Source organism: Nerophis lumbriciformis, linkage group LG23 (genome assembly GCF_033978685.3).
Source record: "Nerophis lumbriciformis linkage group LG23, RoL_Nlum_v2.1, whole genome shotgun sequence".
Lineage (NCBI taxonomy): Eukaryota > Metazoa > Chordata > Actinopteri > Syngnathiformes > Syngnathidae > Nerophis > Nerophis lumbriciformis.
The window spans coordinates 9,711,484-9,734,083 of NC_084570.2; the positions used below are offsets into that span (position 1 = coordinate 9,711,484).

A 22,600-nucleotide genomic window follows, 5' to 3' on the forward strand; every position below is an offset into this window, starting at 1 on the left:
TGTATTTGAAAATACCAAAAGAGATGTTTTTAAAGCCATTTAAGCGTTAGGTCAGGATGTTCACCTTTGCGACGTTTTATAACTGAAACAATGTCCATCATTGACACAAAATGTATATATGGTAATAAAATATGATAGGCATTCAAGTATCTTGCAGAATATTTCAATCAAGTCTTACGAGCTGGCGATGCATTCATAAAAACTGGTGCAGCACTGGTGCAATTTTTGGCTCGACAAACTTTGACAAACAGCACACTTTGTTGCCTGTCAAAAATATCTTTTTTTTTTTTACAAATTTCTATTTTACTTCAAATAAACTTGTAGGTCTTTATTAGGTAGTACAGTGGTACCTCGCAACATTTCGTTCAAATTCTTACAATTGTTTTAACATTGGCTGGTGGAGTTTGTGTTCTGGAGAAAACCATATCTACAATAAAAACACAAACATAAGGTTTAAGCTTTAAACCAGCAACCACAGCAGCACATGTGGGTGAGCTACATGGACATTTCCGTTGCAACACATTGTCCTTCACCATGGTGCCCCAAGTCATGCAAACATTTTCTAAAAGACATGTTAGGTGTTACTGTGTATTGCCTTCCACTTCAATGCAACTGTTATATTTTCTTTGCTCATTCCTCAGGGAAAATAAATGTGCATGTACAACAGCTCAAATGTTGTTGTATTGCAAGTCTAAGGTGATAATTAAGCTCAAAAATGCTAATTATTACTCCTAAATTTCTGAAGGAAGAACTTTCAGTTGGATAAAAGATTAACCTAAATCCTTGTCAACAAATAAACAAAGGGGGTAACAATTCAAGGACTGGCGATGCAACTTGATACAAGAGCAAGCATGAAGCTGATTGGCTGGGACACATCCGGATGTGGGCAGGGCTGGCAAGCACCTAATGCACCTGAGGAGACGCGAGTAAAACCAATTACAGGAAATAAGCCACTAAAACAACACAAAAACAAAACAAAAGCACTGCCATTTAATTACGACCAAATTGAAACTTACCAAGTAGATGCTCTTTAAAAAAAATCATATTCATCAAGCTCTTAAACAGTTTGTAAGGGTAGGGTGTTTGCCCCTAAATGAAACCTAACGCTTCATACAGAAAAGCAGGCTTGCAAAAAGTGATGTTAACCAACCAAAATGGTTCAGGAATGTGAAGCACCAAGTTTTCAACTAGCAGCCAGTTCACCCCTCATTTCAAACCGCAATCTGGTAATTGACGACATGGGACCTCCGTATGTACAGGGTAGTTAGAAAAGATCTATGCAGTGGAAGCAGACGTTCATCATCTATTAACATGCAAGAAGCTAGAAGGCGAGAGGATTTTTACATGGTGAGGTGCGTGGATTTTAGCAGTCTGTGTGCTGTGGTGTGACGTCACATCAGCACCGCGTGACCACCGCCGATGGAAGCGAGCACAATCGATGCTAAGCATCTTCTCGCCGTGATCTAGAAGGTCCAGAAGTTGGCATGGGCATCCTAAAACTTGAATCAATTTAGTGAATGTTTCGGGGGTCTAATACATAAAGAATCACCCTGAAAATAGGGGCTACTTGGAACCATCTTGGCTATGTGGTAGCGTTCATTGGTAGGTGGAATCTGGACCATTCGGACACCCGTGATGACTCAAGTGGGTTCAGAGCCGGTGCCTGGAGTCATGGCTGTAGCTTCCCGGGGAGCTACGGTTGCGGTGTGGCTTATACGCATCCTGATAGGGGTCCTGGTAGTCCTGGTAGGGGTCCTGCGCCTCTCGGCTATGCTGCGACCCCGACGACATGCGGTTGCGTCCCTTGTGTGCTCGTTCGTTGTGGTAGTTTTCATCGGACGTCATCAGGTTGCGACGCTCGTTCGCAGTGGAGTGATCCCCCGTGTGGTTGCTCTGTTGCATTCTTTGGCTCTGCTGATATGGCACACAAGTTGGGTGTGATACAAATGGTGACATACTTTAAACTAAAACAATGACTGGCCGCAGTTGTACCTGCAGTCCAGAGATGCTGGTGGGGTACGCTGTGAGGGTGCCGGTGCCTAGGTTGCGTCCCAGCAAAGGGTTCAGGGGTGTAGCCATCGAGGTATGTGTTGCTTTCCAGTAGGCCTCGAGGTATTCGGCAAGATGCTCACAGGCATCTTCCAGCTGGTTCTCGTCCAAGATGATGTCAAACATTTCCTGGGAGCAAGCGCTCGGCAGTTATTATTTGCATAACATAAGACCAACATGCTGTGAAGATGGTTACTTACTGGAGGACATTGAGCCAGTTTGTCTGCAGCTACAAGCTGGACATTCAGGTGTTTGCTCTGAGACTTCCCTCTGGACTTGACTAGCCTCTGTAAAACCTGGATGACAAGGACAGACACACAGTGGCATTTTAGATATCGGTCGCACGGGCAATTGCCGAGGGTGGCATTTTCTAAGGGGCGCTGCAGGGACAAGGCTGAACAAAAGATTCATATTTGTATATGATCAACATTTATTTGCTCAACAGGTCAGGATATGTGTGGATATTGGTGCCCCAATACTGCTCACATGAAGTGGATAAAAAAGCAAACCAATGAGAGACAATACGACATTATCATCACAAGTTGACATCGATGTCAATGTCAACAAGGAAGTGAGCAAGTGGGTGAGCAACATAGACACATTTGACGGTTGATGTCTGCTTTTGACCTACGGAGGGATGAATTTGATTGGCAAAAAGTGTGAGGATTGGACAAAGTTGTGATGTGGCGCAGAATTTGCGAAAATGAGTGCGGTCAGAACATAGCGAAATCAAAGTGGAAAAAATGTTTATCTATGTGAGGAATTAGTATTTCCCCATATTGTGTGGGCTCCTGCGACCTAAATGAGATGTGGTGCCTGGGAGGGTGAGGCGAGGCGGGCAAAAGATGTCTCACAAGGCGCCAGTGAGGCTAGAACTTTCACTGCAGACACAGATGTTTAGTGATAGGTCGTTTTTACAATCAAACCGATAGGGCAACAATTTCCTGTACCTGGGAATCGATGCCGGTAGTTGACGGTACCAATTTTTGGTACTTTTGAGTGTGTTCATGTGGTAATAGATGTTTTTAATATTAAAATATAATTATTTTTAATTAAACATTTAACACTGAGCTATTGATAACTGCTGTCCAGTTATTTTTTGTCCATTTTGTTTTCTTACACTTCTGAGTCTCATTTAAAGGTATGCATTCATTTCAGTTTGTCCTAGCTCTGTTGCTGTAGTCAGGAAAGTGTATTTGCACTTAAGTTGAATGTGCGAGTCTTGTCTTTTGTTGAGCCCTTCAAAGTGTTTTTACCTGTATGTGTTGTACTTATTACACGCTAGATGTTTGATTGTAATTGGATCTTAGTTGTAGTTTTGATTACCAAGTTTGGAGATGTTGAAATCGCCATGTAAAATCACTAATGCTAATCAATATTACCTCGAAATTCCACTGAATGCGGAACGGCCGCGGACCATACACACGCGCCGGCGGACTTTTTCCGTTTTTATTCAAGTCAACGTGTCAATTTCCACCGCCCGGGGACTGTCACCGACATGCTGTTTCTGTTCCGCATTCCAGCGCTAAATATACGCAGAGCTTCTATTTTTGCCGGACGCTGCAACAAATCTGTTCAGTTTTGCAAAAATCTGCTAGTCTTGGACAGGAAGTCATGCACAAAGACAAAATGAAATGTCCAAGTTAATTTGAAATTAAGATAAATAATAAAATAAGAGTTTAGGCTCCAGCACCCCCCGCGACCCCAAAAGGGACAAGCAGTAGAAAATGGATGGAGGGATTGAGTTTATTTTCTTCTGCTTCTCTGGAAGGACATAATAAACGTTTTGTGGTTGGCTTTATTACTTCCTCCCTTATCACGTGATTATGCGCGGATTCGCGATAATCTCGTAAAAGTCTGCGCAATTTAGCTGCACAACGGAGACGCAACACAACGGCAGTGGGGATTGCTATACGGCAGATAGCTGTTCCGCATTAAAATTTGGGGTCCTAGATATGGCATATCCAATGAAAAATGAGCATTGAGCTAGCGCAGCTTTACTTTCAAACCCTTTCTATCAGACATGCTTGCTTTGTGGCTTGGACAGTTACACAATTACCTAGATGCAGTCCGCTATGAATATGCCTGTTGGACGTGACGTCACAAGCAACAAAGGTATTGAAACATGGTACAGTTTGATTTTGCTTGAATTGGTACCCTGTAGTAAAAGTTCCGAATACAGTACCCATCCCTACAGATGTGTAAGTGCAGCTTTTTAGGGGTCATGCACTGCTTATGCTTGCTGTTTGTGAGATTTAACTCTTAAAAATGTGCATTCATTCTACAGAGACTAAAATCTTTATGAATTTTTGGTCATAATTTTGGTGGTCACAGCTGTAGTCGCTCAAAAGAAAGTGTAGCGTGTGCCACATCTCCATGCAAAGGTGCCACGATGCAGATCAGTTGGTGGAAGGAAATGCACTACCCATCATAAAAAATGGTACCTTTTAATATTGGGGAATTGTTTCCTAAAATGTCAAGATGTTCTTGTTGTTTGTCCCCATTGAATGAATTCTCTGTGAGGCCGTCACTGTGAAGATAAATGCTAATACCTCTATTAACGGGACTTGTGGAAATCCCTCTCCTCTTGCGTACCTTAGGTGAGGACACTTTGACATGGACGATGATGGGAGCCAAGGAGGTCTTGAGGAGCTGGGCTGGATGGTTGATAGTGTCGGCATCCAGCACTACCAGCTGCAAGGAGCGGGCCAGCTCAAAGATCCGCTCGATCTCACTTTGCACTTCAGCTGATGACACAAATCACGAGTGAGGGTTTATCAACTGTTGAAAATAAACTAAGGCGTTCTTCCTCACCTAAGCTGGAGCGGGTGTTGGATCGTTCAATGATGGCCCTCTTACTGGGGTTGTTAAGGACAGATCTCTTGGCTAAAGATATATCGGCAGTGACCCGTGTGATTGATATCCTGCAAGATGGAAACAAATGTTTTTGTAGAGCCACTTGATTAAAAGGTGAACATGGTGTAAGACGGTCACACATGTCCTACCTGCCATCAAATCTGTGCTTGAGGAAGTCAAAGAGCGCTTTCTGCATCATATCAGTCACCTGTACAGACCAGTTTCACATTTGTGACGTCATTTTCATACTCTTGAGTTTCTTCATATTAGTATTTGATGTAGTGTGTACTACCCAATTAAGATGAACATTTCCTATTATCCTATAGAATTTTTTTAAGCACACTTAAAAGTACTTTGACTGTGTCTCAATCCACGCACGTCTGTACTTACAGTACACTAGGCATTTTGACTGCATACTGAGAAGTAGCGGATGTTGCCCTCAAAACGCCCAAAATAAATGAATAATCGCCATCTTGGCTCCATAGTGGAAGGGGAGGGATTACAGGTTGTTCTTTTTTACAAAGTTACGAGTTACGACGTTTTGTGTTTGCGAACTCACTCGCATCGATTTTTAATACTGTCCAAATAGACGCATATAACTAGTCAAGTGTGCGCCGTAGAAGAATACGTCGGCTGAGCAATACATAGTCATGTGTAGCTTTCCTGAGGAAGAAAGAAGTCACTTTCCTTCTTTCTAGTTAACCTTTTCCAAAAGTGTAGTAGACTCTTCTGATGGCATTGCGTCAAAAGATGAAAAGTGAAGTAAAATTAGACATTGTAAATAGCTCAATAGAGAAGTGGACGAACCACTGATGGAACACTGCAACTATCATTTAGGATAAATATTATATCTTTGAACATCTGAAAGGATCTTCTACTATGAAATAAACAGTGACAACTACGGGTCTTAGAATAGTTGACTATGCAACAATTCAATTTGGAGTAGTCTGATTTTGAGTATTAACTATGCAGTCAAATTGTCGAACATTGAACCCCCTACTCTCTTAATCAGAGGGAAGTGAGTTGAGTACCGTAGGCCCCACACGTACAGCGATTGTGTTAAGAGGATTTTAAGACATAGGAACGTGGGGCCTGTTGAAATGTGCCCCTGCTAAATTGGAACCCCCCATTGGACACGTAGCTGGCCGTGCCAGTGTGTGCTTTAGGCGAGCCAAAGCCCGCCACCGGCGCTGGTGGGACTCACCAGAAATTGAACCCGGCACATGTTGCCAGGCTGTAACTTTGATCAGTTCGCTTGGGCATGAAGCCTTCCTCACTACTCCCCTCTGGCAACTTTAATGATCAATCTGCTGGTTCACCTACAGAAACTTTGTTACGACATTTACTTCTTCTAGATAGTCAACTTTGATTGTCTTCAATCAAACCCCGGCGGACCTGATGAACTATCCAACCTCAAGTGCTTTAGCCTTTCTTTAATCAGATTTGACAATGAAAATCCTTTGTTGAAGCAGCGTAATGATCCCATTATTGAGACTTGCATTATTGAGCTTTTTGTGAGCCCTCAACATAATCTGCCAGTAAACACAGCCCACATTAGAACATCACTCAAAGAACCCACATGCCTAAATGAACTAACAAGGGCACCGGCAAACCAAAATGCATGAAGAATTATCTTAAAGTATAATTTCTTTGATTTTTTTGTGCATTTGGTCATTTTACGTTTCCCATGTTTCCTTGTAATCAGACATTTTCTGGCAAGCGCACCATTGAGCAGGGATTGGTTAAAATGTCTAAACTATTGCCAGGAACATTTGTTGGTACTCAAGTATGTTGTTGAAGTCGTCAAAAAGAGATGTAATTGCCAATATCAAATAATAATAACAAATTTAATTATTGTCATTAGAAAGTTTCTTTCTGTCACCTATACCACAAAGCTGTGTTTTTCTTTACATTTATTTGGTGGATTAGCATATTTTGACCCATATTGTATTGATATTAGTGTATTTGATTGATTAGAATGTGTAGAATATGGTGTTTTATATGCATCCCTGGGAAAAGCATGAACACCCCTAAAGCTCACAGTACAGTATGCGTAACGAAGTGTACTGACTGAAGTATTACATTTGAAAAACGCTATTGCTTAGTTCAGCACTCATACTTAAGGATTATACAATACGATACAGTGCTTGCATGGGCTTTGAGAAATAGTCTTCTGTAAAGTCTCGCACAGAATAAAACCCAAGCTCACCTCATAACCTTTGAGTGAGGGTCCCACCAGCACCACCGGCCTCATGGAGGGAACCACGTCATACGGGGGGATGTGCTCCGTCTGTCAACGCAAACATTTAATCAGCAGCAGTCATCTAAATGTGAGCTAAAACAATAATCAGACAGCTCAGATGGGCAGCGGATGAACGTGGATTACAACAGATGTTAAATGACAGGCTGCTGGTGCATGAAGCAAACTTGCTGAAGTCACGTTTCCGCCAAGCAGTACAGTTCAGTTCAGTTTGTTGCCATGCAAATCCTAAATGTAAGATTAAATTTAGGTGGGATGGGGATAGTGGTGTCCATTATATAAATAGTGTGGCAGAGTCGCACATCATAGCTAATGAATTCAACAAATGCGACATCGTAATCAAGACAACAGCGGATTGGGTTCTTCGTTCTTGGCATTTTGACAAGAAGAAGACACATTTTATTATAGGAAGTGACAATCAATGGACTGCATTGTCTCTAGCGTCATCCTTGCAGTTTTGGTAACTTTCACAGTTCATGAACAATGGAAATGCACATAAATGTGCTGAACTGAACTAAACTGTGAGGAAAACAAGGCTTAGAGGTTATTAGAAGTTGAAAGGATGAGGAGCGACATGCCAATGTGGCAAGCGAACAGGACACAGATGTTTGCTTCGATATTGTCTACCGACAGACATAGTTTAACTCCTTGATCACGCTGTTCATTTTTCATGACAGATGTAGAGGGAAAAAATGTGTATAGGCAAATTTGATACTTCAGTGAGTCTGAAGTATTGCGCTCCGTGTTATGCGTGGCGAGAGCGCCACAAGCTCCTGTCATTCTGCAATGGGCGCCACGAGAGCTTGGTGGATGCTTCATGAGTGGGTTTCACCAACTTACCACTTTCTGTTTCTGCTTTCCTGTGGGAGGGGAGAGAAGACAGCGACAGGGTCATCAGTGGCTGCTTGGGGGAGGAGTCACAGTCAGAAAACTTTCTACACATGCGTGCCATGAGCAAAGGAAACCTACCAACTATCAACTATCATAAAGAGAAAGAAAAAACGTGTCTCTATGCTCCTATTATATTCACAAAATCACATGAGTGCTGTTCAGGGGGGGTTCATAGTCTTGTCGTTGGGTTCACACTGTGGTAAGCCCCAGTCTCAGAGCGCCTGCAGTCCTCAACTGGAGGAAGAGGAGGATCATGGGAAAATGTACCAACAAGTGTAGGCAGTGAACTTATGCTCTAAGCAGAGACATGGGAAGGCTTTATAGACTTATTCTAGTCTCTTGTGGTTCAGGAGGCTTGACTCTAAGCAGGTGGCTGGCTACTTAGGGCCCTCTCCCCCTGTCTGAAGCGCTCACCTGCCGAGGATATGAGGGGTCGGATAGAGGCAGACACCTCATCCTCTACACTTGAAGAGGAGTTCCCTCCAGACTTACTGGAAAACACAAGAGGGGGATAAAGAGAGACAGAAACACAGCGTGGCATTAATGCAGAAAATGTGAGGAAAAGGGATCAATCCAGGAATCCCGACTACAGTAAATTTGAGATTGTCACCGAGCTTTGCACGAGGAGTGCTGGAGCAGCCGGGTCCAGAACTATTCGAATTAATTCATCTCAGTCTTGGAGAAGTGCATGCAGGTTACTGTGCAAACGCTGGATGACACAACTTTCAAGACATGTGGCAAGGAAAGCGCATGCAAAGCTGATCAGACCCCTTATTAGAGACACTGAAACCGCCTTGATAAATTTGCACCTAACAAAAACGTGTGGAGTGCAGTAATTTGTTAACCATATATGACAATAGCGTTTTGGCACAAAATGTCTATTTGGCAGTACAATATGTTAAGTATTGAAGTATCTTGTAGAAGATTTCATTTAAGTCCTACTAGCTTGCAATACATTCATAACATAATTATGCAAATAGCGACCTTTATATACTGTATAATAGGGATGTAACGGTATAAATATATCACGGTACGATATCACGGAATTAAGGCCAAGGTACGATATTATTGTGGTATATGTCCAAAGGGAAAAAAAGGACCTAAAAATGTTTCGAATAAACACACTTACTGTAATTGAACACACACGTAATGCTAAAAGGTTCTAATCATATTTATTACTACAAAAATGTATTTTTAAGTGCAAAAAATAGTGCGGGAACAATCAATGCTTCGAGCAAGTATTAAAAAAAGCTTAAAGTTTTAAAACGCTTGAGTGTCTTAAAAGTGACAAAGTAAACATTCAGTGTCACTAGTGTAAAACAATGTTCACTTTAGTGTCTTACAACAGTTACTTCCTGGAGCGCACTGTCTTCTGCAGTGGACATGTTTTTATATCAGTTTTGAAAATGCAGTTTCTCGGAAAAGTTATCTGACAATTTTACTTTTAATAATGTAAAAACCTCACAAATTTATGTTTAGACTCACTGGCTTCAAATATATTTTCCCTCAGCGCGGTGCGCCTTGACTGAGTCTGTTTTGGCTTGGAACATTTGAGACGAACTTGGCACACTTTATTATCTCTGCCAAAGAGATACTTTTTTTGCCAGGTTTTGTTTTTTGTTTGTGTTACGGTCCTTGTGTTGTGGTCTAGTCTAAAAGGGACGCACAACATAAAAGACTTAATTGTACTTCTTGAACAGTTTATTTAAAAATTGTTTGTACAAACTATACTGTAGCTAATACAGCAAGTTGTGGCAACATATGCAGGTGTGCGGTGTTCTGCTGGGCTGGAGAATCGCCCAAACTTCTCGGCGCGCTAGGTTTACGATTATGGGAAATGTAGTTTATTTTCAGACCAATGCAGAAGTGCCAGAAATATACTACACTCAGCAAGTTTTCATTTGATACCGTAATACGTCACAACATTATTGTGAAGAGTTTGAAAAAGTGTTATCTACAATACCGTTACATCCCCACTGTATAACATTTCTGCTATTGGAGAGTAACCTACAACTTTGCCAAATATGCATTCTAAAAAATTAATGTTTTATTTTTTTTATGATTCGACCTTTGTTAGACGTTTTGGAAGGGATTACTAACAAAAACAAGTGTTAAAAAATGTGCCTCAGACTGGAAGTGTTCAATTCATGTAAAGCGTTAGTGTCCAATTTTCTGCATGCAGAACATATAAAGGATGCAGGGGGCCATTTGGATGCATGTTGTTTATTAAAGATGCTAAATTTACAGTATCGCCCAGCCCGCATTTACACATTGTACTTAGTATTAATAGCCCATAGAAAGCAGATTTTCCACTCCTTGCAATGTGCATCATGGTTTTCTGTTACTTACCCTTGAACTCGTCCTCTTTTTTGCTCCTGCTGGAGTCGGATGTTCTCGAGCTTCAGTGGGCTGGGGATGAAGCCAATGTCGCAGCCCTCCTTCACCAAGCGGCCGATCCACCAGTCATTGTTGAATTTCTTAAAAAAAATTAAAAAAAAAAGTGGCGGGGAGGTCACGGAACACGGTAAACAACAAAGGGAAATAGCCACAATTGTTCTTCAGTAATAGGTGATTGATGAATGTATGACTTGGTGCATCAAAATCATCAACATGAACCTCTTTTATGTGGAGGAAGTCCTTGGCGTCGAAGGAGATAGCTGTGGCGGGAACTGGAACATCCTCATCCAGAGCGCCGCAGTAGCTGACATTGGTCCTCACAGCGAATGCAACAGGTTTAGTCTGGGAGCACAGTCACACTCCGTTTTAGAAGCAAAAAAAAAAAAGAATCTGGAAATCCCTTAAGTGCATTTGCCTACCTTGGCTCTCTCCAGTTGGATGGTGGCCTGCTGCTCCCGCTCCTGCCGGCTCTGTCCCGGTCCTTGGCTCTGGCTTGGGCTCTGGCTCTGGACCTGGGCCTGCACGTCACGCTCCTCCTCCAGAGAGACATCTGAGTCTGATGGTCTGCTAGTATATGAATCAGCTGAGCCCTGCAAACAGAGAAACCCCCCTAGATGAAGCTGGAGATGTAAACTTAAAATTTTACCAACACTATACTGCCGACAATTTAATTTGGACATTTTAGTTATTTTTTATTCTGACTGAATGCTAATCTTGATTGTTAGCGTTGTGTTGGTGTCAGTTTGCACGTTGAAAAAAAGCTCCCTGCTTGACTTGCTGCGCTTTCTTAAGCTATTATTAAATAAAAGGCCTACTCTGCTGATTCTCCACATCAAGTTCAGTTCAGCTCAGCCGGGGAAGTCATCTGTGTAATGGCTTTTTCTTATCCGGCTCCAGGAGACAAAACGGTTACTTCAGCTCGAGTAGAAATTTACAAAAGCAAGGCTGGAGTATGGAGTTTAAGGCAGATTGTGTTGCATTGTGGGTAACATATGTGCTTTCGCCGGTCGTGTGTCTATAACGCAAACGTGCCAATACAGCGTTTCACCCTCTGTGTCAAATCACTCATCTTTGGGTCTGTGTGGAACAGCTTTGCAGCATCCCAGCCATTGTCCAATGGAGTAGCTTCTGCTTGTGACTCATCAACATCACAATTAATGACATCACGATGCGTGATTCTCTGAGCCTCTCCACGGAGCCTTAAGCGCGGGCAGCCTCAGGTGGACTGTAAAATGCTAGGTAGCGTCTTTTTCTAGCAATTAACGCGTTGTCCTGGTGTGCTCCATGATGATGAGCACTAAATGGCTCCTCTTGGCTCGTCATGTCAGACTGCAGCAACAGCCGCACATCACATTCACACAGGAAATAGATCAAACTGAGGGACTTGACACATTAGAAGCAATCTGCCTACCGTGCACCCCCACTCTTTCACACACAATACACCAACACCCACCCAACCCCCTTCGAGCCTATAAGCATAGCCCACCGTTGCACTATGCTGGTGGTTGTTGAGTCCCTCAAAGGCCTGTCGAGCAAGCTACGTGCGGGCACAAAGACAGCAGCACACATTTAAAACACTCACCGCCTCCGAGTCTTCAAATCCATGCAGGTACAAATTGTCATACATGGAGGTTTGTTATTCCAACGCGCTCCTCTGACACAGAATGAGGGCGAAAAAGCAAGTGTGGAGGCGGAAGAGGAAGGAGGGGGCACCAGAGAGAGGGAAAAGGATGGATGGGGGGATGACGACAATCCCCTCTCTTCACAGCATAGAAGACTATAAAAAAAAAATAGAGATCTCTCCTTCCGGTTGGATGGCGTCTTGTCCTTTTGGAGGCCTGATGGATGCAGCGTCTCCCTAATCCCACAGAGCTGCTGGCTGGCTCACATTATAGGATAGCGAGGCGCTCCCTGGAGGTAGCCCAATACTGGCATTTCATTTCATCACACACGCAAAAGCAGCAGCAGCAGCAGATCCTGCCTCAATATCCAAGGCTGATGACCGAGCAATTGTGCACCAATCTGATTGGCTGACAGGCTGGCCAGTCAGCTGGGAGGCAGCAGGGATCAGTGGAGGAGTGGGGGGCGGTGGAGAGCAGCATCCTCCATTTCCCTTTTTAGCCTTCATCCTCTTCCATCCTCATCTATTCCTTTTAAGGGGAGAGCTGAAATATTCCAAAGTCAAAGGAAGTCTCTAATACAAACACCCCACTCCTTAACTTGCCACTAATCCAATTGAAGTTATTTTTGGAAGTATTGTTGCTACTTTTTTTGCATTTTCTTATATGACTTCAATTAGATGTATTAGTACCTAAAACAAATCTGTCTAACTTAAATACTAACTTAAAGTTAGTATTATTCGCAGATGATTCAACGTCATTTTGTTCAGGAGAGAACACAGAAGATAATACAAATAATAACAGAATAAATGAACAAATTAAAAAGATGGTTTGACAAAAACAGCCTATATTTGAATATCAGTAAGACTAAAATAAAGCTATTTTGTAACAGTAGAAGAGAAAGTCAAACACAAATACAGATAGACGGAGTAGACATTGAAAGGGTAAAAGAAAACACATTTTTGGGTGTAATAATAGATGATAAAATGAATTGGAAATCTCATGTTAAAAATATACAACATAAAGTAGCATGAAACACATCAATAATGAATAAGCAAAACATGTTCTAGACCAAAAATCACTTCGTATTCTCCACTGCTCACTACTGTGAGCATATCTGAGTTGTGTAGAAATATGGGGAAAGAACTACAAATGTGCACTTCATTCACTAACTGTGTTACAAAAAAGATCAATTAGAAATAATACATAATGTTGGATATAGAGAACATACAAACCTTTATTAAATCACAATTATTGAAATTCAACGATTTGGTGCATTTGCAAACAGCTAAAATTATGTATAAAGTAAACTATAAACTGCTACCCAAGAATGTACAACAATTCTTCTCAACAAAAGAGAAGAAATATAACCTTAGAGGATTTGTATGCTTGTACAACACTTAAAACCTTTAGTATATCTGTATGTGGAATTAAATTATGAAATGGATTAACCAAAGAAATCAAACAAAACACCATTATGATTCAGTTTAAGAGACTGTTCAAACTACAACTGTTCACAAAGTACACAGAACAAGAATTATGACTAACATCTTGAACCATTTTTTTAATTATTGAGACAAAGATTATTTATGTATTTAATATTTCTTTGCTTACTACGGTATATTATTTATTTATTATTTATTTGTTCACTGTTCTGTTACAGAGAACAAGGAAATTGGATAAAATTTATATGGTATGAAAAGGGGTAGGATTAAATAAGCTATGCTTCTTCCTACTCCTTTTCGGACGTGCTGTAATGAAACAACTGGAATTGTGTGATGCATTACATTGTATCATATGCATGTTCAAAATAAACTGAAACTGAACTGTCTATAATTTGTATTTTTTGTATTTTTTTTTTTAACAGTTTGACGTGGCGGCTGGTGGCATGACTATAAGATGCGGGGACGGCAGGTGGCGTGTAGGTTAAATGTCATTTTAAAACTTGGCAGTAGACAAAGCAAGGTAAGGCGAAAAGTCACACACAGGATTTTCAACCTCTACACCAGGGGTGTCAAACTCAAATACAGAGTGGGCCAAAATTTAAAACTGAACTAAGCCACTGGCCAAGGTTGAACAAATTAACCTTTTTGATAGGGACCCAAACAAGTTTTGCATTAAATATTGAACAAGCAAGGCTTATATAACTTTATAGTGACATGCAAAATCGAGTTTCAAATAATAATAATAATAATTAAAAAATATTAAAGGTATATCAAATACAATTTAAATAAAAATTGAATGCCTCTTTTCTATTTGCAACCTTCTGAGGTAAATATCAACATTAACCTTTTCCACAGGCTAATAAATTTGAAAATAAAATAATGAATAAACCAACCATTCAGGACTTCAAACTGCTCAGTTTGCAACACACTGATCTAATCTGATGTGCTCAAGCCAGATACCTGGCATCTTTTCTTGGATGCTAGTTCATTAATGTCGGGGCTCAGGCTTTGAGCTGAGGCAACCTTCATTGTCGAACGAAGGTGTTCAACGTCATTATATCTCGTATTCCACAGTCTTGGGGGCGCGTGCCTTACAGGCACTGCTTTTAACGTCCTCTACGAGCTGACGTCACGTCCGCTTTTCATCCCTTCTAACAACGTGCCTGCCCAGTCACAAGATATGAGTGGCTACTGTCCACACTCACACTAAATGCAACGCATACTTCATCAACAGCGATACAGTTTACACTGAGAGTGGTCGTATAAGCAACTTTAACATTGTTGGAAATATACGCCACACTGTGAATCCACACCAAACAAGAATGACAAACACATTTTGGGAGAACATCCGCACAGTAACACAACATAAACACAACAGAACAAATACCCAGAACCCTTTGCAGCACTAACACTTCCGGGACGCTACAATATACACCCCCCGCTACCCCCAAACCCCGCCGCCCATCCACCCCCCAAACACACACCTTGTAGCGTCCCGGAAGAGTTAGTTGGCCCGCGGGCCAGAGTTTGACACCCGTGCTCTACACAGTACAACAAACCAGCGCCGTGCCTAAGAAGACTCTTATTTGACAACCAGGGATAGGTGTGTAAGCTGATTGTCAATCAAGAACAGGTAAGGGAACCAGTGCTCTGAGCAGAGGTCATGTAACAGCAAGACATGCCAACATAGGAAGTGAAAATAAGAGCACAGGGAAGGAAGAATAACTAAAGTACAGGAACACACAAACACGTATCTGGTAGTCTAAGAAAGAGGCATTCATACCATCATACCTGTAGTACCTTTCAACATTGAAATGTGCAATTTCCTACCATACTACATATTAAAAACTTTGTTGCAATGATCTTAGGTGCACCTCTACACATTACTTCCCCATGCAAGCAAGAGCAGTGTGGGAAAACTAAACCAACACATGGGAAAGATGTCATCACAGTGGTGTTTAGTTACACACTGTTTTTTTTTCTGTGTGTGTACGTATCGCACCTGTCTGAGGATAAAGCTGGTCGAGGTTGTGCTGCCATCAGACCTCTTCAGGCGGCTCCTCCTGGAATAAGTCCCCCGGTTCACCTGGACAAAGCACAAGCAGTACAATCAAAAAATACAATTGAGAGTCGTTTGTGTGTTTAAACTGAGAGGAATCCAGAATTCCTTAATAAAAGAACACAACATATTATTTAATGTGCAGTATATAAATGATATGCAGTGCTGGTTCCAGGGTTTTTGTGGCCCTAAACAAAATTTTGTTTGTGGCCCCATATCTTTGTCTTTAATATTTATAAGGTTTGATGGTATATGCATGCTAATCAAACTGAACCCTCCAAGGCTCAAAATGTCATGATAGTTATTGAAGATATAGGCAGTGTGCATCGAACATGATTTGAATGACATCAGACCCTTTCTGCTCATGCGCCAAAAAACCTAATTATGATTTAAGAATTTTCAGAGTTCAAAGTTCAGGGGTCACCACAACAAGTCAATAGTATGAATGATTTTGGCTTTTTTTTTTTTTTTTTAGCCTAGATGCTCTTTCTGATGCAACCTTGGCCAGGACTTGAAACCAAATATTTAGGGGCTCAGGAGCATATAGAAGGCTGGCAAGTTAAATATATATGTTTTAATTCTTGTATGAAAATGTTTTGCAGTCAATGACTACCTGAAATCTGGAGACCTTGACTGAAACAGTCTTTACTTGATGCCTGTTTCTGCTTTTGTTGTTGCCTTGAACTTTGACTTTAGCAAGTTAAAGAAAAGCAGCTACGAGAAGCAGGCCGACAACTCTTTCGAGCTGGAAGATCTAAATGGAGGATGCAAGCAGAAACTAATTTGTGAAAAGTTGAAGAAACTTAGTAAAGATTAGATTATACGCTGAAGGGCAATCACAGATTGTCCGACCACGGTACCAAAAATTGGTTTAACGAGCTTGCCACCATTTGTTTAGTAAGCCTAAAGCCGAGCTAAACTCACGCTAAAGCTAGCCGGTCAAGAAATTCCTAACCATTTGCTGAGGCTTTTGTATATTTTAGTTACTAAAAAAGTCTGACTTAAATAATTTGTTCAATTCCCACATACCTCATCACCTTGAATCGGATACATGAATTGATTAACGTGGACCCAACTTAAACAAGTTGAAAAACGTATTCGGGTGGTCAATTGTACGGAATATGTACTGCACTGGGCAATCTACTAATAAAAGTTTCAATCAATCAATCAATCAGAGTAAAACAACTTGCACTGAGCCTAGTCTATAAAATCCGCTACACCTCCCTGATACCGAAGTACATGTCAAACTACTTCCTTAACGTAAATGACCGCCATAACCACAACACCAGGGGGAGCTCCACTAACCACGTTAAACCCAGATTCTGATCTAACAAAGGTCTTAACTCATTCTCCTTCTATGCCACATCAATATGGAATGCGCTCCCAACAGGTGTAAAAGAAAGGGCATCTCTATCCTCCTTCAAAACCGCACTAAAAGAACACCTCCAGGCAACTGCAACTTCAACCCTAAACTAACACCCTCCCCAGATTGTTAATAATCAAATGTAAACAATCAAAGATAGATACTTTTTCTTATGCTTGCTGATCTCTCTCTCTCCATGTCCACTTCTTGCTGTACATATCCTACCAAGTCAGACCTACACTGTTTCAATGTCCAATTCTCTGATGATACAATTGTTGATGACTGAAGTGTTGTTAACAGCCAAACCTACCCCCCGCCCCCCCACATCCCACACCCCGAATTGTAAATAATTCAATGCATATACTCTGATGATTATCTTGTGTGATGACTGTATTATAATGATAGTATATATCTGATAGTATATATCTGTATCATGAATCAATTTAAGTGGACCCCGACTTAAACAAGTTGAAAAACGTATTCGGGTGTTACCAATTAGTGGTCAATTGTACGGAATATGTACTGTACTGTGCAATCTACTAATAAAAGTTTCAATCAATCAATCAAAAACATTTCGGGAACTTAGAGTTGCAATGGAAACACACAATACAGATATAAGTATTTTACTGAAATAGCTGATAGTAAAATATTGGCGGGAAAGCAGCTATTGTTTTTGCAGCAGGTCATTATTTATCTTCACTCTGAAGCACTGTCTTTTTTGTCAGTTTTGTAGCACTTGGCAGACTGCTACAAGTAAGTATTTGATCCTCTACCAAACTGCAAGAACTCTATAACCCACACACCAGTTCTGTGCTAATGAGCCACCCACATTAGTCCTCGATAGCAACTAATTATATCCCTCACTGTAAAGAAGGCAACATCATAAAACACATTTGGATATACAGTAACTGTATGTCCATGTAACATAAAGAAAAGGTACAGTATTTAACAGAGCAATCAGATTAAGATGTTACATTTACACTATATTCTCTATGCCTAATGCTTTGTTCTGAATTTTCTTTACCCCTTCAGGTTATGTCTACATGATTATAATAATAATTATATTATAAATATCTCACATCAGAGAGCAAAACAGTTATACTTCCTGCCAGTTGGAGGCGCCAGACAACCATATACTATACTCATCAATTGTGAAAGATCTGAGCTGAAAACATTTTGCAATTCAAAAACTAATAATCATAGCCATATTTTAATCAGTCAAGGCATTTTCTATAACGCTTGTCCGAGGCGGGGTACACCCTGGACCAGTCGCCAGCCAATCGCAAGGCACATACAAACAATCATATACATCACATATTTTTTCCAGTTTATTATGTCACATTTTTGCATGTCCACTTGCATATTAGCTACGTGAAACTCAAAACGTGCTAGACCGTATGGCTACTCTGCTGTTTGAAAGGAACACTAGGGGTTTGAGGTCAACAAGAAGTCAGACAAACTCTGTATTCAATATAACATATACAGTACAGTGGATCCCCATGTATTCATCAATTGTCATTGCCCGTATTCAACTGCATATCTTTTTCACCCAAAAAAATGTTGTGGCATTAAATGAGAAGGAATGACACCCGAGGCTACAGACAACAGCCATAACAGTCTTATGCTCTCCTCACCTTCCAGGGGCTGAACAAGGTGATGGGTCAAATGCAGAGGACACATTTCACCACACCTAGTGTGTTAGACTATCATTGGTACTTTACTTTACCAGTCTGAAGCAGAGGGGGAGGAGGCTGGCTGACAATGTATACTAGAAATGCCCAGACAAGTGTTTCCACCACAGTGTGACATCACACTGTATCCACTGTTTAAAAAAGACTGCAAAACACAGCATTCATAGGCATCCAAAAATGCATGAACCTTTTGATTTGACATCTCGGCATGGTTTAAAACAAGTATCTAACAATGTAATGACATTTGTAAGTTAAAAAAAGAGGAACGTCATAAAAGGTCCCCTTAAAGCTTCTTCCCAGTAAGCCTTCACTGGAGTCCAAATTGTACATAAATCAACTTTCAGATCAGTTTGGGCATGGAGGCTTGAAAGTTTCTGATGTGGTCGAGCCTGCTCTTAAGGTATCCAAACAGTTTTCCAAATAACATGGGCTGTGACTCAAAGTTGAATTGCTTTGTAGATACACTGAGATGAAGTCTAAGTTCAATCAATCAATCAATCAATGTTTATATACAGGTAAAAGCCAGTAAGTTAGAATATTTTGAAAAACTTGATTTATTTCAGTAATTGCATTCAAAAGGTGTAACTTGTACATTATATTTATTCATTGCACACAGACTGATGCATTCAAATGTTTATTTCATTGAATTTTGATGATTTGAAGTGGCAACAAATGAAAATCCAAAATTCCGTGTGTCACAAAATTAGAATATTACTTAAGGCTAATACAAAAAAGGGATTTTTAGAAATGTTGGCCAACTGAAAAGTATGAAAATGAAAAATATGAGCATGTACAATACTCAATACTTGGTTGGAGCTCCTTTTGCCTCAATTACTGCGTTAATGATGCGTGGCATGGAGTCGATGAGTTTCTGGCACTGCTCAGGTGTTATGAGAGCCCAGGTTGCTCTGATAGTGGCCTTCAACTCTTCTGCGTTTTTGGGTCTGGCATTCTGCATCTTCCTTTTCACAATACCCCACAGATTTTCTATGGGGCTAAGGTCAGGGGAGTTGGCGGGCCAATTTAGAACAGAAATACCATGGTCCGTAAACCAGGCACGGGTAGATTTTGCGCTGTGTGCAGGCGCCAAGTCCTGTTGGAACTTGAAATCTCCATCTCCATAGAGCAGGTCAGCAGCAGGAAGCATGAAGTGCTCTAAAACTTGCTGGTAGACGGCTGCGTTGACCCTGGATCTCAGGAAACAGAGTGGACCGACACCAGCAGATGACATGGCACCCCAAACCATCACTGATGGTGGAAACTTTACACTAGACTTCAGGCAACGTGGATCCTGTGCCTCTCCTGTCTTCCTCCAGACTCTGGGACCTCGATTTCCAAAGGAAATGCAAAATTTGCATGGTTGGGTGATGGTTTGGGGTGCCATGTCATCTGCTGGTGTCGGTCCACTCTGTTTCCTGAGATCCAGGGTCAACGCAGCCGTCTACCAGCAAGTTTTAGAGCACTTCATGCTTCCTGCTGCTGACCTGCTCTATGGAGATGGAGATTTCAAGTTCCAACAGGACTTGGCGCCTGCACACAGTGCAAAATCTACCCGTGCCTGGTTTATGGACCATGGTATTTCTGTTCTAAATTGGCCCGCCAACTCCCCTGACCTTAGCCCCATAGAAAATCTGTGGGGTATTGTGAAAAGGAAGATGCAGAATGCCAGACCCAAAAACGCAGAAGAGTTGAAGGCCACTATCAGAGCAACCTGGGCTCTCATAACACCTGAGCAGTGCCAGAAACTCATCGACTCCATGCCACGCCGCATTAACGCAGTAATTGAGGCAAAAGGAGCTCCAACCAAGTATTGAGTATTGTACATGCTCATATTTTTCATTTTCATACTTTTCAGTTGGCCAACATTTCTAAAAATCCCTTTTTTGTATTAGCCTTAAGTAATATTCTAATTTTGTGACACACGGAATTTTGGATTTTCATTTGTTGCCACTTCAAATCATCAAAATTCAATGAAATAAACATTTGAATGCATCAGTCTGTCTGCAATGAATAAATATAATGTACAAGTTACACCTTTTGAATGCAATTACTGAAATAAATCAAGTTTTTCAAAATATTCTAATTTATTGGCTTTTACCTGTATATAGCCCTAAATCACAAGTGTCTCAAAGGGCTGCACAAGCCACAACGACATCTTCGGTACAGAGCCCACATAAGGGCAAGGAAAGTTTGTTGTGTTCTTCATGGTGTTTTTGACACTGCACCAATTTTTTTCTCAGAATGTTCAACTAACTTGAAGTGTTTTGTCAGGGGACTTATTTGTGATATGTACATTTTCAGAATGTGCTTGTTCTATTTTGGGACAAAGTAAAACAAAGAAAACAATACAACATTATTGTATTTTTAAGTTATTATGCTATGATTTTACCCGTCAGACCCAGCTAAAATGAGTTTGACAGCCCTGCTCTGTAGCGTATTCAATTGTGTGAAGGTGCAGGTGGCTGCATTACTTTAATGGAACCGTCTTCAATCTACAGTATTATTTACCATGACAATAAGTTGAATTTAATTTGACATTTTGGAATTATGTTCTTTTGTCTCCTTACTTTTGGCGCTTTCTGTCTTTGTCTCGCCCCCATAAAGTCCAAATATAACGGCAGGCTTTGTCTCTGGAGAGCTAAATTAATTATCTGCTCTCTGATTTGCTCCATTTCTGTCCAAACCCCCAGAGTGAATGACAATGTCATAATAAGTCACAGCCCAACTTCTCTCCCTGTCTAAAACAGGGCCATTCATCTGGGTCATCATCTCTCTCACAGTCACCAAAGAAGAGACAAAAACAGAGAGGGCTTTAAATAGCTCCCTATTATAAATAGAAGGACAATATTCACCACTGACAACTCAACAAATCATCAGATTGAAGGGAGACTGTCAATCCAGCACTTTAAAACATAGCATATATACATTAATGCAAGCAAATGGCACATATTTAGTTTAAAGATGAGAGCTGTTACCTGGAAGATAGGCGCTTGGATGCCCTCACCAATTTTGTTGCGTATGTAAATGTGTCGGGACATTTCGGCCAGGACATCGGTCCAGAGCGCAGGCTGCTCCGGTGCGGCCCAGCGGACGGGTGGTGGGTTCCGGGCTCTGTGCTCCAGCTTCACGCCACACAGCGGGACATGAGCTCTTACTGTCTGATCTCCTCCACTGCGAGGACACAGGTGCTCCTGCTGCTGATGTAAGCTGGAAGACTTGTGAGGAGGATGAGGGTGATGATGATGATGCTTGCTCACTCATAAGCAGATGGACTTGAGTGATGCACGAGGGAGGGGGGTCTTTATTTAGCCTGCAGAGAGGGCTAATTGTAGACCACTTTAGACATTATAAGGATTATTCAGACTCGCGCTGCCAAGACGGGTTCATTTTGAATGCACTTGTAATATTTTTAAAAGGAAATTCATTTCTTTATTACCGGTAGTTGCCTCCAACAGCACCATTCATAGTTCCCTCACTGCACTGGGCTCACCCTGAATGTTCAATGAAACTTGCGAAGGCGCAAGAAGAACCATAACAACTGTATTCATAATTCACTCAAAGTGGAAAACAAAGAGTACATTCAGTATTAACATTGATATTTCTGCATGCACAGTTGTGGTTGATGTATGTCAAGACAGGTCAAAATTACTCGAAAATAAATGCAGCAGACATAATAATTTTATCAATCAATCAATCAATGTTTATCTATATAGCCCTAAATCACAAGTGTCTCAAAGGGCTGCCATTTGTGTTCTGTATTATTTCTGAATAGGAAAAAAAAAAAGGATTAAAGAATGAATTCATGATTACTTTAGTATTTTCTGAATTACAAACATTACATTGTTGTATACTCGTATTAGACAATACCAAGGCCTCAAAACATAACGTTTAGGCATTTTGGTATGAGCTTGCACGCAACTTTGGATGCCTTTTTGATTGATTGATTGATTGAAACTTTTATTAGTAGATT

General features: G+C 41.0%; 1 protein-coding gene and 1 long non-coding RNA gene across 6 annotated transcripts in view; one reads left to right on the plus strand and one right to left on the minus strand.

The window, feature by feature from the left end:
* LOC133622432 (uncharacterized) overlaps positions 1-22,600 on the plus strand; it is a 46,423-nt gene that overhangs the window by 5,866 nt on the left and 17,957 nt on the right. Inside the window, exon 3 of the long non-coding RNA XR_009817776.1 lies at positions 13,940-14,037. This is a non-coding gene — a long non-coding RNA (uncharacterized lncRNA). The remainder of the gene's footprint in view (positions 1-13,939; positions 14,038-22,600) is intronic.
* On the minus strand, positions 314-21,816 carry cacnb4b (calcium channel, voltage-dependent, beta 4b subunit). 5 transcript variants are annotated; one of them, XM_072915862.1, is made up of 14 exons: positions 21,606-21,816; positions 15,520-15,603; positions 10,873-11,043; positions 10,673-10,795; positions 10,406-10,533; positions 8,471-8,547; positions 8,006-8,025; positions 7,115-7,195; positions 5,055-5,113; positions 4,864-4,973; positions 4,645-4,796; positions 2,250-2,345; positions 1,993-2,178; positions 314-1,911 (listed from the first exon to the last, which is right to left on the minus strand). In XM_072915862.1, exons 1-14 carry the CDS (start codon positions 21,666-21,668, stop codon positions 1,651-1,653), a joined length of 1,611 nt encoding a protein of 536 aa, XP_072771963.1. In that variant the 5' UTR covers positions 21,669-21,816; the 3' UTR covers positions 314-1,650. The 5 variants fall into 5 exon arrangements, with proteins under 5 accessions (XP_072771963.1, XP_061841161.1, XP_072771964.1 ...); XM_061985177.2 differs by having other exon boundaries at positions 314-1,914; positions 21,606-21,814; XM_072915863.1 differs by lacking the exon at positions 8,471-8,547 and having other exon boundaries at positions 314-1,914; positions 8,006-8,024; positions 21,606-21,813.

Excerpts from the sequence above, each read along its gene's own strand:
- cacnb4b (XM_061985177.2), bottom strand. The coding sequence starts at position 21,668 with ATGTCCCGACACATTTACATACGCAACAAAATTGGTGAGGGCATCCAA. Across the intron at positions 8,026-8,470 it reads ACCCCTCATATCCTCGGCAG|GAAAGCAGAAACAGAAAGTG; the intron begins GTGAGCGCTTCA and ends CCCCTCCCACAG. Across the intron at positions 4,974-5,054 it reads AAGCACAGATTTGATGGCAG|GATATCAATCACACGGGTCA; the intron begins GTAGGACATGTG and ends TCCATCTTGCAG.